Below are 13,148 nucleotides of genomic sequence, written 5' to 3' on the forward strand. Positions count from 1 at the left end.
ATTTTCTTTGAATGCACCAATGCAAAAATCTTCTGGCTATCTCTGATACAAGAGTGTACAAACCATGATTGTCACCCATACCTTGTGCTTACAATGATCAATTGGGAACAAACATGGCATAAGGTCAAGAACATGCATTTCAATGCTTCTATTGACGGGAGCTATAGAGTATTACCATGTTGTTGTCCACCACAGTGACAAGGGAAAAAAATACTAAAATATACATCAAATTGGAACCCCTACCTAATGGCTCCTACAAACTTAACACAGAGGGGGCTACTTGCCCAAAAAACAGGAGTAGGAAGGGGTTGCGGGTGTCTTCAGGAACAACGGAGGTGACTGGGTGCTAGGATACATAAGGGGTATATCACTTACAACTAGTATAGAGGTAGAACTTCATACCCTCTGGCAAGATCTAAAAATAGCTCTTGATCACAACTTCACCCTTTTAAAATTAGCACTGATTCTGAACAAGTTGTAAGGATGTTAAAAGACGGAAACCTCTACTATAACTCTATTACCTTTTTTAATGCAGATCACTGATGGAGCAATTGGGGAATCCACACTAGGACATAATTTCAGAGAGATGAAACAGGTAACGGACCTCCTCGTAAAGGAAGGAGCAGCAAAAAAAATGTTTGGAAGAACAGAAGTTTTGGCAGTTCCTCCGATGTTTGTAAACAAGATCATGTAGGCAGACATCCTAGGAACTATTTTTTTGCATAATATCAAGGGTAAACCCAATGTAGTGCAAAACAATTATGCCATATTTCTTCAAAGGCACTTGATATGCACATAATATTATGCCATATTTCTTTCACTCTAAATATGCATGTTTCCTTGTGTAAATTTAATTAAGGGTAATGTTTTCAAAACTTTTCTTAGTTCCCTAGAGTAAGTGGTTATTTAAGGGGTGTGTTGAAGGCAAAAACACCAAATAATATAGATCAGAGGGGGTTAATAATTCTAATTTGCAACTAAAGCATTAATACTATCACATAACACTGTTAAGAAAATAGGAATTATTGACGGATAAATTATGTAGCTACATTAAAAAAAATTGCCGCTAATTTTATTTAGCGACAGATTATCAAAAGATTCTGATAACTACGAGCAATTTAGCGACAGATCGGCAACGAAGTTCATAGCTAATTGCAGTTCGTTTTGCAGTGTATAAGATGCAAGGTATACGAGAAGAGTCGAAAAGAGAATCCAGGAAATATCCTTATAAATTATAGTTCAGCAATCACTGCTAACAAATGTAAATAACCATCCATAACAAGGGTGACCTGGATTATATTTCTGGAAAAAAAAAATGACTACTACATTATATTTCATAGTCTTGAATTTCAGAGAGTAGCAAGTTGCTGAATATTCATAGGAAAAGTAAAATTGGGACCTCCATAGAAAGCCATATCCCCAAGCAAAAGGTTGACAGCAGAAGTGGGGTGATATGCATCCCAAAATAAGTAGTCATCTCTGTTTGGACATGGTGTTTGCATTGGAAGACAAGTTACTTCCCCTTTGTTTTTCCCTGACCCACAACACCCACGATCTGTCACACTAAACCCTGTCCAAAATAAAATCACAATCAATCACTTTTTTACATATCTAAATACACCATTAAAAGTACTACTGGTCATAATATTTAGCAATTCAAAAGTACTACTGGTCATAATATTTAGCAATTCAAAAGTACTACTGGTCATAATATTTAGCAATGCAAACATCCCTAAACATAGCATGATATGCTGGTTAGCAGTTACACAAAGACTGCTGACAAGAGAAAGATTAGAAAAGATAGGAGTATGCACAGAGACAAGATGTGAAATATGTGGTGAAAGCAAGGAAACAATACAACATCTCTTCTTTGAATGCAAGTTTTCGAATGAATGTTTGAAGCTGCTGTTAAACTGGCTAGGCAAAGGAATTCAAAATCCAGATATCGAAAATGTCTGGAAGAAATTGACGAGGAATGTGGAAGGTAAACTGAGCAGAAAGTTTATTACTGCAACAATATCGGCACTGATATACACAATATAGAAGGTTCAAAATGAGACAGTATGGAACAATAAGGTGATGCATCCAGAATCGATATGCAAGCAGATAAAGCAGGAATGCAAAATTAAACTGAAGATGCAGAATGTATGGAAAGAAGGAAGAAACAGTAGGAATTGGCTAGAACAATTGTATGTAAGAGACTAGCTTAAGATGATATAGAACAGGAAGGAAGGTAGAGTATTTTGCGACTAGAAGACTTCTTCTAGTTTGTACAGTTTTTATAGAAAATGTATACTGATGTTTGAGAGATTAATAAAAAATTTCTTTACACCAAAAAAAAAAAAATATTTAAAAAATATTTATAAAAAATATGATCAAAGTTAACCTTCTTTGACTCTCCAAATAGTATATGCGTTACATAAAGTGAAACATAGAGAGTATCATATGTGCATTTAACATGTATATCGTGTAAAAAAAATTTACACTATCTATCAGTGTAACCTAATTTGTGGAGACTAACAACAACAATAATAATAACAAACCCAATGAAATCCCACACGTGGGGTCTGAGGAGGGTAGTGTGTATGCAGACCTTACCCCTACCTAGAGAAAGTAGAGATGTTGTTTCTGATATACTCTCGGCTCGGAAAAAATACAAAGGTAAAGAGCAAAAAATGCTCAAAAAAGGTAAAAAGCAGGAAATAACAATAAAAAGCGATACGAACAAAGCAATCAGAAAATCAAAATGTGATGTACAAAAGTTACTCTGTTACCGAAAATTATCTTTCAAACAATCTCATAGTTTTTAATTTTATACAATCAGTGTACGGAAGTTACTCGTTACTTATTTTCCCTCTTTTCAGTCTACCTCTAGTTACTATTTAAATACAAATTTTCTATTTCACTTGGGCAGATCAATTGCTTTTTAAATTTAGTTAGGAATTACTAAAACTAAGACCCATATCGTCGGGCAAAGACTTAGCTGAGAAATGTTGTTGGACAAAAAAGTGGATTGAAAAAAGAAATTAAATAATAACATTTCGGATTCTTAATGTGCAGTATAAATAAGCAGTTAAAATGCCCAAAGTATGTCATAAAGAAGTTGAAGAATATGAGATGCAGTTTGTTCTTCACATTTTTTTTGTGATGCGTGATACCAAGAGTTGTCAATATGGGCCGGGCCGGTCCAGTCCAGCCTGTACAGGCATTTGGTATTTGACGAGCTGGACTGAGCAGGCCCACCATTTCAATGGGCCTTAAAATGGTTAGCCCAACCTAGTCCTGGGTGGTTCATGAGTCCTCACAAACATACCCTCAGTCTAATGATTTCGGGCACAACTTACGTTCCAAAACTTGATAGTTCACTGGATTCTTCAATTCGCATCAAGTTCACATTTTACTACATTCTTCATCGATGATAGAGTTGAAATATCCCTTGCCACGAATGGTTTTTATATGGACTGGAGTTTATTTAGCTAAAAAGGGATATTCTTGAATATATATGTTTTTCATATATATAAAGTGGAATTTACTAAGACAAAGAGGGAAATAAATGAAGCATACCATAGGACTTGTAGTTGGTAAAGATATCTTTGAACATATTTTCCATGTCAAGGAAAATGAAGTGGGCACCAGGCAGTTCACTCTTGTTGAGTTTCATGATCATTGTCTTTAATTTAGCATTGAATGGGTGCACCATTTGATTCACTATTTCTGAGCATTCACCATTTGAACTTTCTGCTAGCAAGAATGGGATGCAACCCATTTGTCCAATCCCAGCAATTATAAATTTCCGAGCTCCAAGATCATATAATTTCTGCATGGTAACATTGATTTTTACTTGTATTTAGTAGTGTACCTACTAAGTTGATTACAACAACAACAACTGATACTCAAATGTAATCTCGTAAGTGGGGTCTGGAAAAAATGGGGTGCATGCAGACCTTACTCCTATCTTGTAAAAGGAATAGGGGTTGTTTCCGATATATATTTGTCCAGAAAAACATTTTCAAAACCAGTTTAAAAGAAAGCACGAGTAAACAGTTACGGTGAAAATAGTGTAGAAAGAAAAAGGAAAAGTACAGTCAGCAAAAGTCAAATTAACTAGTACCCAAATAAAAAAAACATTAGTAATAAATTTGAAGAATAAGACAAGGATAATAATAATGATACTGACAAGTAAAAGATGGAGCAAATAAGGTGCTCTAAACTCAGAGGTGGAACTAGCCTATGAGGTACGATTTCGGCCGAACCCAATCACTTTTGCTTAATTAAACACTGTATTTTTCAGGGGTGGATGTAGAGTTTGGCCGTTGGATTCATCTGAACCCATTACGTTCAACGTGGAGCATATAAAGATTTATGTGTAAAAATTCGTTAAAATTGCAACAAATGATAGGACTGAATCCATAATTTAAAAAATACAATGAGTTCAATACTAAAAATCTTAGAAGTTAAACCTATAGAATCTAAAATCCTGGATCCGCCTTTGGTTTTTTGTATTAGAAAATTCATTAAATATGTATAAATATTTAATTACGAACCCAGCAACCAAGATGAGTTATAGATTTCGTGGCAAATTCAGAACCCATAAACTTTAAATCTTGGCTCCGCCTCCATAAAAACTATAACCAAGTTCTTCCAGGCTATGGCTAAGTTGAATGATTAAAAGAAATGAAGAGATCTTACTATCAATTGCTCTTTGTATTGATGAACCAATAATTCAGCAAACTTTTGAGGAGTGTATTCATCTTGAGTAAAGTAAGCAGGCATAATGTAATTGTTGAGGTAGTCATTGCTGCCCATTCCCACAAAGAATATGCACTTGGGAATTGCCTCTTCCACAATTGGTGCATTCATATTTTTTATCAAACTCACCAACGTGTTTTCAAAGTTTTTGATTTGATAACTGAATGGGATTCGCTCCACCTGAAAAACAAGAATCATTAGTTCAAATAAAAACCTTTTGCGGTTTTAATTTTTTATTCGACTTTTTTTTAAAAAAATTAACCAATTATCACAATGTACTTATAAATCATATTGGTTAAACATATTTGATTATTGATTGGAATTACTGGTTTAATTCTATACACTAGCAGCGTAAAGTTGCAGGATCCGAGGGAAGGGCCGCATCCCAAGAAGGTGTGATATAGGCAACCTACCTTGTTGCAAGTATCAGTGGTTGTTTCCACAGCTCGAACATGTGACCTATAGGTCACGGGGTGACAACTTGACCATTGCTCCAAGGTTCCCCTTCTATGCACTAATAGCAGAGGCGGGGCTAGAATTTCAAGCTTATGGGTTCGAAATTTTAAGCATTTTAAGTTATTGGGTTCTAAATTAATAAAAATCGTAAATAATCAATGAATTTTTCAAAACAAATATATGGATTAAACCAAATCTATTGGGTTCGCCGAACTTGTAGCCGCCCCTGACTAATAGTGTAAAAAATATTTAAACAATTAGGTTTCTTGTAATGCAATTACTATTATCTTTATGAAAAACATTGTAATTGATAACTTTATCTCTAACTAGACTAATTGTGTGAAGTCAATCTTTATAATATATATATATATATATAAGAGTTGATTATATATACTTACAAAGTGAAAGCCGGTAATATCAAGAATACCAGCAGCAGCAGAGGCATAGTTAACTCCGAAACGCATTTTGTCGACGTTGAATATCTTCGAATATGGTGGAAGCAGTGGCAATCCCAGAAGGTCACCTGCATTTTTACATAATAAAAAGTAATTAAAGTACGTAGGAACTTATTTTCATCACGTAGAAATAATACTCTAAAAAGTTAGTACTCCACTATTTAGGAATTATCCAATTTATCCCGAATTTTACTTTTTCAGATTAATTTTTCATGACACAAATATACTGAATTGTCTGAAATTAAGATTTTTAGTCCAAATTTTTCAGGATAAAATAAATACTTGTTAATCTCTAAATAACGGCCCTAAAAACGACTGTTTGTGTACTTCATATTTTCACGGAATAACATCACTATATATAAGCACTAATTTAAAATTTTAATCAAGCTCTTTTAACGATTAAAATTGCATAATCAAGATCATGAGTACTTGAGACTTAACTTTTTAGCCGTTAGTTCAAATAAAAGTTTAAAGACTTGGATTATGCATTAATTACCACTTGTCTTAAGTAAAGTGAAAACAAAATAGTCAATACATTGTGAATTTGAATCTTATATTGGCCTTATGCTAAGTCAGTATAATCAAACAATAAATGCATGACATTTGTTTTCACATATATGAACATTTACCAACCAAGTTAACTAATTATATCTTCAAATTAATTAATTATTTAATTATGATAAATTCAAGTTGAATTGGAATTGTGTTTGGATATGAATTCAATTCGAAGTTTGGTGCAAACTATTATTCTCCATATAGTAGTCCTATATCATCAATATACACTTTGACGTTCGGAAATTAGTTGCTCTATATATTCTTTAATTTTAAGATCCATACAAAAAGAAATAAATAAAGAAAGACAAGGCATAAATCATAATTCAGGCTTGAAACCGGAAATGCTATATTTTTGCTTCAGAAATAAATAGGGGCATTCTTCCTTCCTTTTCAAAACAAAAAATTTCGCCATGAATATATATTCTTTTTCCGAAGATAAATTCAGAACAAAAAATAAAACGAATAAAAGATAAAAATTCTTATTTTCATAGTTCTTCTAGAAAATGAAAAGATGTATACATACCGATAAAATATTATTTTTAGCTTTTAAAGGTTTCAAAGATAAAGCAATTGAAAAATGCTTCTTATTTAACCAAAAAAAAAAATTGCTTCTTATTCGATTAATTAAGGAAAAAGAGAGAACCTAAAATACAAAAGGACAGATAATTAAGTGGCCGTTTGGACATAAGAATTGTGAAATTCCAAAAATTATTATTAAAAAATTCAAGTTGAATTAGAATTGTGTTTGGATATGAATACAATTCGAAATTGTTTCTAAATTTTTGTGAGTTATTTGGAGCGAAAATTGTAAAAAATAGCTTTTTAAAATTTTTAAAATTTTGAAAAATTTCAGAATTTAACTTCAAATTGAATTTAAAAATTTTAAGGCCAAACATTGATTCCGAATAAAAGTGAAAATATTTTCCGGAAACAAGTGAAATTTTTAATGGCCAAACAGTAAGAAACAACTGAGAAATGAAAAAGAGAGAACCATAAATATCAAAACATATATATATATATATATATATATATCTATATATATATATATATATATAACAGAATCAAAAAGATTTAAGAGACACATACAATAACATCAACAATACCAGCAATAATAATAATAATAATAATAATAAAAACAAGAAAAAAAAAACATCAGGCAAAATTAAATCTATTTAACAAAAGAAAAGAAAAAGAAGAAGTGAGGAATGAAATGAGTTACCAATCTGATCAAGGATGGTGTAAGCATTAGAGAAACGTCCAGTAGGGCCACCAAAATCAATGCCATAAGGCAAATAATTTGCTTTTGCAAATGAAAACAGGCGATTGTTATTTCCACTATCAATCAAAGAGTCTCCAAAGGCAAACAAAGCTGGCACCAAAGCTCTCCTCTCCTCCCCACTTGATGGAGCGGCCTCCGTCACCGGTGCTGGTGCTCGTGCCGGAGCCTCCATATCGTCTGCTACTGGAGCCGGAGATCCATCATCTGATGGACTTGGCTCTGGAGCAAATGCATCATCGTAATCATCATCGTCGCCTTGTGTTTGTGCTAGAACTAAACTTGTCAACAAAAATAACATCATGCAAAACCAAGAAACCCTTAACCTAGCCATGTTGTGTATGTGTGTGTGTTTGTTTTTGTGTCCTCAAGTGTTTCTATTTTCTTTTCTTTTTCTTTTTTTTTTTTTTTGCTTTTCTTTGCTTTATATGTAAGATGCTAGGGGTTGTGGGGGGGAGGGGGGTGATAGTTTTAGGAGTTGAGAGATTGGGCTTTGGATACACAATTTATAGAGGAGAAAACATGCTTCTTTGAAAGATACGCCAAGGTTTTGCAAGAATGCAAGTATTGTACACTTCTTAATAAATATATTTATAACTGTTAAATCAGTATTGATGTTTGCATCAAGGTAGGCTACTTACATTATACTTCTGGGTGTGATCTTCTCCCGAACCTTACGTGAACACGTAATGCTTTGTGTATCGAGCTGCCTTTTTTTATAACTGTTATAGCATATGTCTAAATTATCCTTTATATCTCTTTTAAATGTCTTATTTTTTTAACTTTTTACTAATTGAAGCAGTGATAATATATTTGAAAAAAAAAATGATAAATGACTTTTTCATTTATTTTTAAATTCAAATATTTTGAAATAAATTTAATTTGCCAAAAGCAATATTTGGGAGCAGAGAAGAGTTATTTTTCGTGGTCTGTTCTCTTTTTCTGTTCTCTTGTGTTCAGTTAATGAGCTTTGATTCCAATAATCTTGGTCATGTAGAACATTTTGAATTGCATTCACATTATGCTTGCTCTGCTACAGGATTTAAGGAAAAATATGCCAGGTGGAGTAATTATTGCTCAATTAGAGGTTTATTAGTTGTTAAGCAAAGGATGACATTGTATTTAATATCTTAGAAGAAAATATTTAATTTCATACTCATCAAGGAATTTGAATATTGAGTGAATCATTTTTAAAGTCTAAGTTTATATATGGGAACAGACCCAAGATTTAAATTTAATGGGCTCAAACTTACACTAAATTCATTATACTATTAAATACTATGGGTTCAAAACTAGCTTCTTGAATTTTTGCTTTTATATATATATATATATATATATACTAATCAATCATTAACACCGCATGCGGCACAAAGTAACAAATACAACTAGGCATTGATAAGGCACAATACTGAGGAAAGTGTGACCCTCTCTATACTGTTAACTTTTTCAATTTTTCTTCTTCTTTTCCACCAATTTTAACATTTTCTTTCGACTCAAACGAAATTTATTGTCAGACTTAGCTGGGATCGGTTGTTTTTGTAGATTAAACAGTTTGAATATGAAAATACATATTTAATTCTCAACATGTCTAAATTTGAATTTGAATAATTAAGACAAGTTTTGCACACGTGGTTTGAATGTGTATAATTTATAAGTATTATAAGTATAAAAAGTTCAATAAAATATAACAACATATAAATTAAATCGTAATTTATATAATGTTTACCCGTAAAAAAGTACAGTTAAAATTAATTGTTACGTGATTTATAGACAAGCGAACTGATTTGATCCAAAAATGATAAAGAAATGAGATTTAGCAATTAAAATTGAAGAAGATGACAAGCCTGGTTCGGGGAACAATGTCTCCGAGGACAAAAGTGAAATCAATGATAATAAAATAAGTAAAGTTGTTTGATTGAAAGCAAAAGTAATATATAGCATATGTATGCAAAGAATTTCCTCCCTTATAATGGTTATTAAGCTTACTATTTATATTTTTAGCTAGGGAAGCAAGATCGTAGGATCAAGCTCCAATTAAATGATAATAAAAGTGTCATTGACGAATAAGTAATGACATGCCATGAATGCAAATATTCTTTGTAACGGTTGTCTATTTAATGTTAGAGAATATTCTCTCATTGTAAGATATCTGATGGCAAATACTCGATCTGCTCCCGCTAGCTACGCTCCCTTCGGGATTTACTCGATATCATTTGTAATTGTTGTATTCGGTACTAGTTGTTACTTGACTTACCTTTTGCCTATTTTTGGTTTCACGTGTTATGATATCATTCGACCATTTATTATAAATCAATCTTATCTTATACAGATAGTCCCTCTGCTTTCCGATGATATATCTTTGTGTTATCGGAAAGTTGGTGATCGTTTTCTTGGCGGAAAAGTTCCTGAACAGTCTCTGACGTTTGAGAGGACGCACGTTTTCTCGCATTTAATACCCCAAAATATGTGTTTCCCCACGATTCAGCAAATATTTTCTCTGATTTTTTAGGTAATCATGACCAGGATTTTTGTCGTCTATAACTTCCCTTCTACTCATTATTTCGCTTCTCACTCTACATATTCTTAGAAAACATTTCATCTTCTCCGACCCTCTTAGCAAAAAGTTTTACTGACCCTTTGTTACCATGCTTCTTTCACTGCACTTTTCGAAAATTCTGATCATTTTTTCGGTGGAGACCCAAAGAAAAATAAGGACAAAGAAGCTGATGTCGATTTTGAACCTCCCACGATTAGCATCGTCATACCAAAATATATTAGTACTGCTCGTGACTTCCAATAGAAGGCCCTTTCTTCGTCTTCATGGACTTGGGTAGTTAGTATGTATCCCTCCTCCATTCATCCTTCTAGTATCCCCATTGTGAAGGAGGACTGTAATTGCCCTAATCTTGCGATCCTTGCCCTAGACATGATAGAACAAGTTATCTTTACAAAGAAAGGTTTTAAATATGTCTATACATATCCCTTTACCTTAGGTCCATTCTTTCTGGGGTCGAATGAAGGGGTCAACCCTATTATTTTGGAGTTTTGCTTCTGGTACCAGGTCTACCTAGCCCAAGTAGGCCTATCGGTATGGCGAACGGTGGCTGTCTTCGCCAACTGTATACAAAGATTGGGGAATCCCTAACCTTGCACACATGATGAATCTTTACTCCCCCAAAAGTTTTCGTGGGGGAGTAATAAACTTCAGCAAACATGGAAACCATGCTCTTCTCATCAACATGGATAATGACAACAATTGCGAGTGGATGGAGCGATTCATCATCATCGCTATTGGGGATATCATCCCGACCATAACTCCGTCTTTTCCTGAGTCGTGGAATATCTTTTGTAAGTTTTCGATTTATTCATTTCCTTCGTTAAAAGATTGTTCTTCGTTGTTGCTGACCTTCTTGTTTCTTTTGTTCCAGCTAACCGATTGGGTCCGCCATGAGTTTCAAGGTCGGACCAATAGGTTCAAAAAATTCTAAAAATCATAACACCAAAATTCCGCTGGTGGAAGGAGATGGCCCTTAAATACGGGTGGAAGGCCAAAAATCATAGTAAACCGAGTCATTCTTCCTTTTTTCTTTGTATGAACACATGTAACTTCATAAAAAAGCTTCTAACTCCATTTTCTTGTTTAATTTAGGACTTTTACAAGGCTTTGTCACCTACCCCGAGGTCGACGTCTTAGCTGGCCTCGAAGAGGTCAGGAGGGTGCTGCAAAGTGCCTTTGCTCAAAGTAGTGCTCACGGATCTTCTTCCAATGAGGGTGACTCATCTCGCAATCCTCATCCCGAGAACAAGCAACCAAAAAGACGATGCTCTTTCTCAGTTGGGGCTCAAAGGAAGAAGATAAAGAAAACAATGACTGAGCCGGCCACGGTCATAGTGGTCCTCGATGATGAAGGGGAAGCTAGTGATGGAGAGGCTCTCCTTCAAAGGAGGAAAAGAACTTCATCAACTCAACTGTGGGAGCTTTATAACTCGTTCGCAGGAGAAACCCAATCACTTTGGGGCGAGATGGACCTGGTGGATAATGTTGATTCTCGTTTTCCAGTCCCCATTGCTATCTCCATTCCAAGGAGTTTAGAAACAACAATCGGCACTAAACCTGTCGTAGCTTCTTCTCGTCGTCCCACACCAACAACTTCACGCCCTTCAACATCAACTACTTTTTCACCATTAGCAGCAAATGTATTTCCTCTGCCTTTAACAGATGATCGAGAAAGGGGTGTTTCTCCTCCTTGGTCTCCCGACCATAGGAATTTGGGGCACAATTACCCCCTTCCCCAAATCTTCGAGGGGGGAGAAATGCTACTCTTTCAATTTCGAAGGAGTGTCATCTGTTATCTGAACTGGTGGAGCTTGAGAACTACTAAAGTCGTTGGCTTTGGAAAAAGATCGGAAGAAAATGTATTTGCTATCGGGAGAATACTTGTTAAATAATGTCATGCATAGCGCGGCAGTTGTACCGTACTTATTTTCTTATAACTTCTTTTACATTTACCTGTTGCACTGGTAATCCGAAATTTGATACTCTTTTTTTACAGGCCAACTTTCTCGCTTCCGAAGGTCTGTAGATATTGATCCTCGATAACCAAGGACTCGCACTCGAGCGGGATCAATTGTTGGCCAAAAGGAACCAACTTGATGCGTGCCTCTCATGTTGGAGGCAAAAAATGCTGAGATGGGTGAGATTAAGGCCCGGTTTCAGCAGAGCGAGCAACATAAAATGGTCCATATCCAAGAATCCACTCAATTACACGAGTAAGTTCAAAAGGATAAATCTAATGGGCCGATCTCCACGACGATGTGCTTGCTGCTGCCGAGCGCGAGTCTACCCTCGAGGAGCAAATAAATAATTTGAAGACACGCTTAAGCTCCAAAACCGAGGAGGCCAATGCTGCTGAGGAGAAGAGGGCCAAGATGGAGGAGAGGCTCAAGAGGGTCATGGACCAGAATCGGATTCACTCAACTACAAATATTGAGCCCGATTCTCACCTTAGTGCCTTAAGATCCAAAAGAGACGGCCTTCAGGACAAAATTGATAGGGTCCAAACTAAGCTCCAAGACCAAGAATATTCCCTTAGTTTTGAAAAGACTTATGCTATATATCATATGAGGAGGAAAACCTTGAAAGAGGCCAAAGCAGTTATTGCTAATATAGACGATCGTATTGCCCAGGCCCGAGAATAGGAGTTGTTTGCTCATGAATTCCTTCTCGCTCGGTCAGTTGCAACTGACTCCTCGAATAATGGTTTTGAGTATTCGGGGTTTGAAGGGAATATTGAGAAAGAGGAAGATGATGAAGACCCCGAACTGGTTATTGATCCGCCTTCCTCCACCGGGGAAACGTGGATCCCTCTCTTCCTTTGGGCTCTTGCAGCAATGATGCTTAGTTTATTTTTTCTCTTCTTTTCTCTCTTTTTTTGTACTTTGTAATTATGCCAAACTTTTCATCGAGTTTGGAACTTTGATAAATAAAGAGTTTTATGCTCAAGTGTTGTGCAAAATACATTTCTTTTGCATTGAATTGGTTAAAGCTATGAGTATATTTTCATTCGGTAGCTTTTGATTCTGGGCATAACTTCTTTTAGAATCGTCCGTTTAATATGAGGGTTTCATAAGATAGGGTCTTTTTATGTTTACGGTGC

General features: G+C 34.9%; 1 protein-coding gene across 1 annotated transcript; it reads right to left on the reverse strand.

Annotated features, from left to right (window-relative positions):
- Window positions 1–1,275: 1,275 nt before the first annotated feature.
- Window positions 1,276–7,932, reverse strand: LOC107765066 (GDSL esterase/lipase At1g71691-like). Its single transcript, XM_075254365.1, has 5 exons — window positions 7,435–7,932; window positions 5,604–5,728; window positions 4,690–4,929; window positions 3,565–3,817; window positions 1,276–1,570 (listed from the first exon to the last, which is right to left on the reverse strand). Exons 1-5 carry the CDS (start codon window positions 7,823–7,825, stop codon window positions 1,350–1,352), a joined length of 1,230 nt encoding a protein of 409 aa, XP_075110466.1. The 5' UTR covers window positions 7,826–7,932; the 3' UTR covers window positions 1,276–1,349.
- Window positions 7,933–13,148: the final 5,216 nt, after the last annotated feature.

Source organism: Nicotiana tabacum, chromosome 6 (genome assembly GCF_000715075.1).
Source record: "Nicotiana tabacum cultivar K326 chromosome 6, ASM71507v2, whole genome shotgun sequence".
Lineage (NCBI taxonomy): Eukaryota > Viridiplantae > Streptophyta > Magnoliopsida > Solanales > Solanaceae > Nicotiana > Nicotiana tabacum.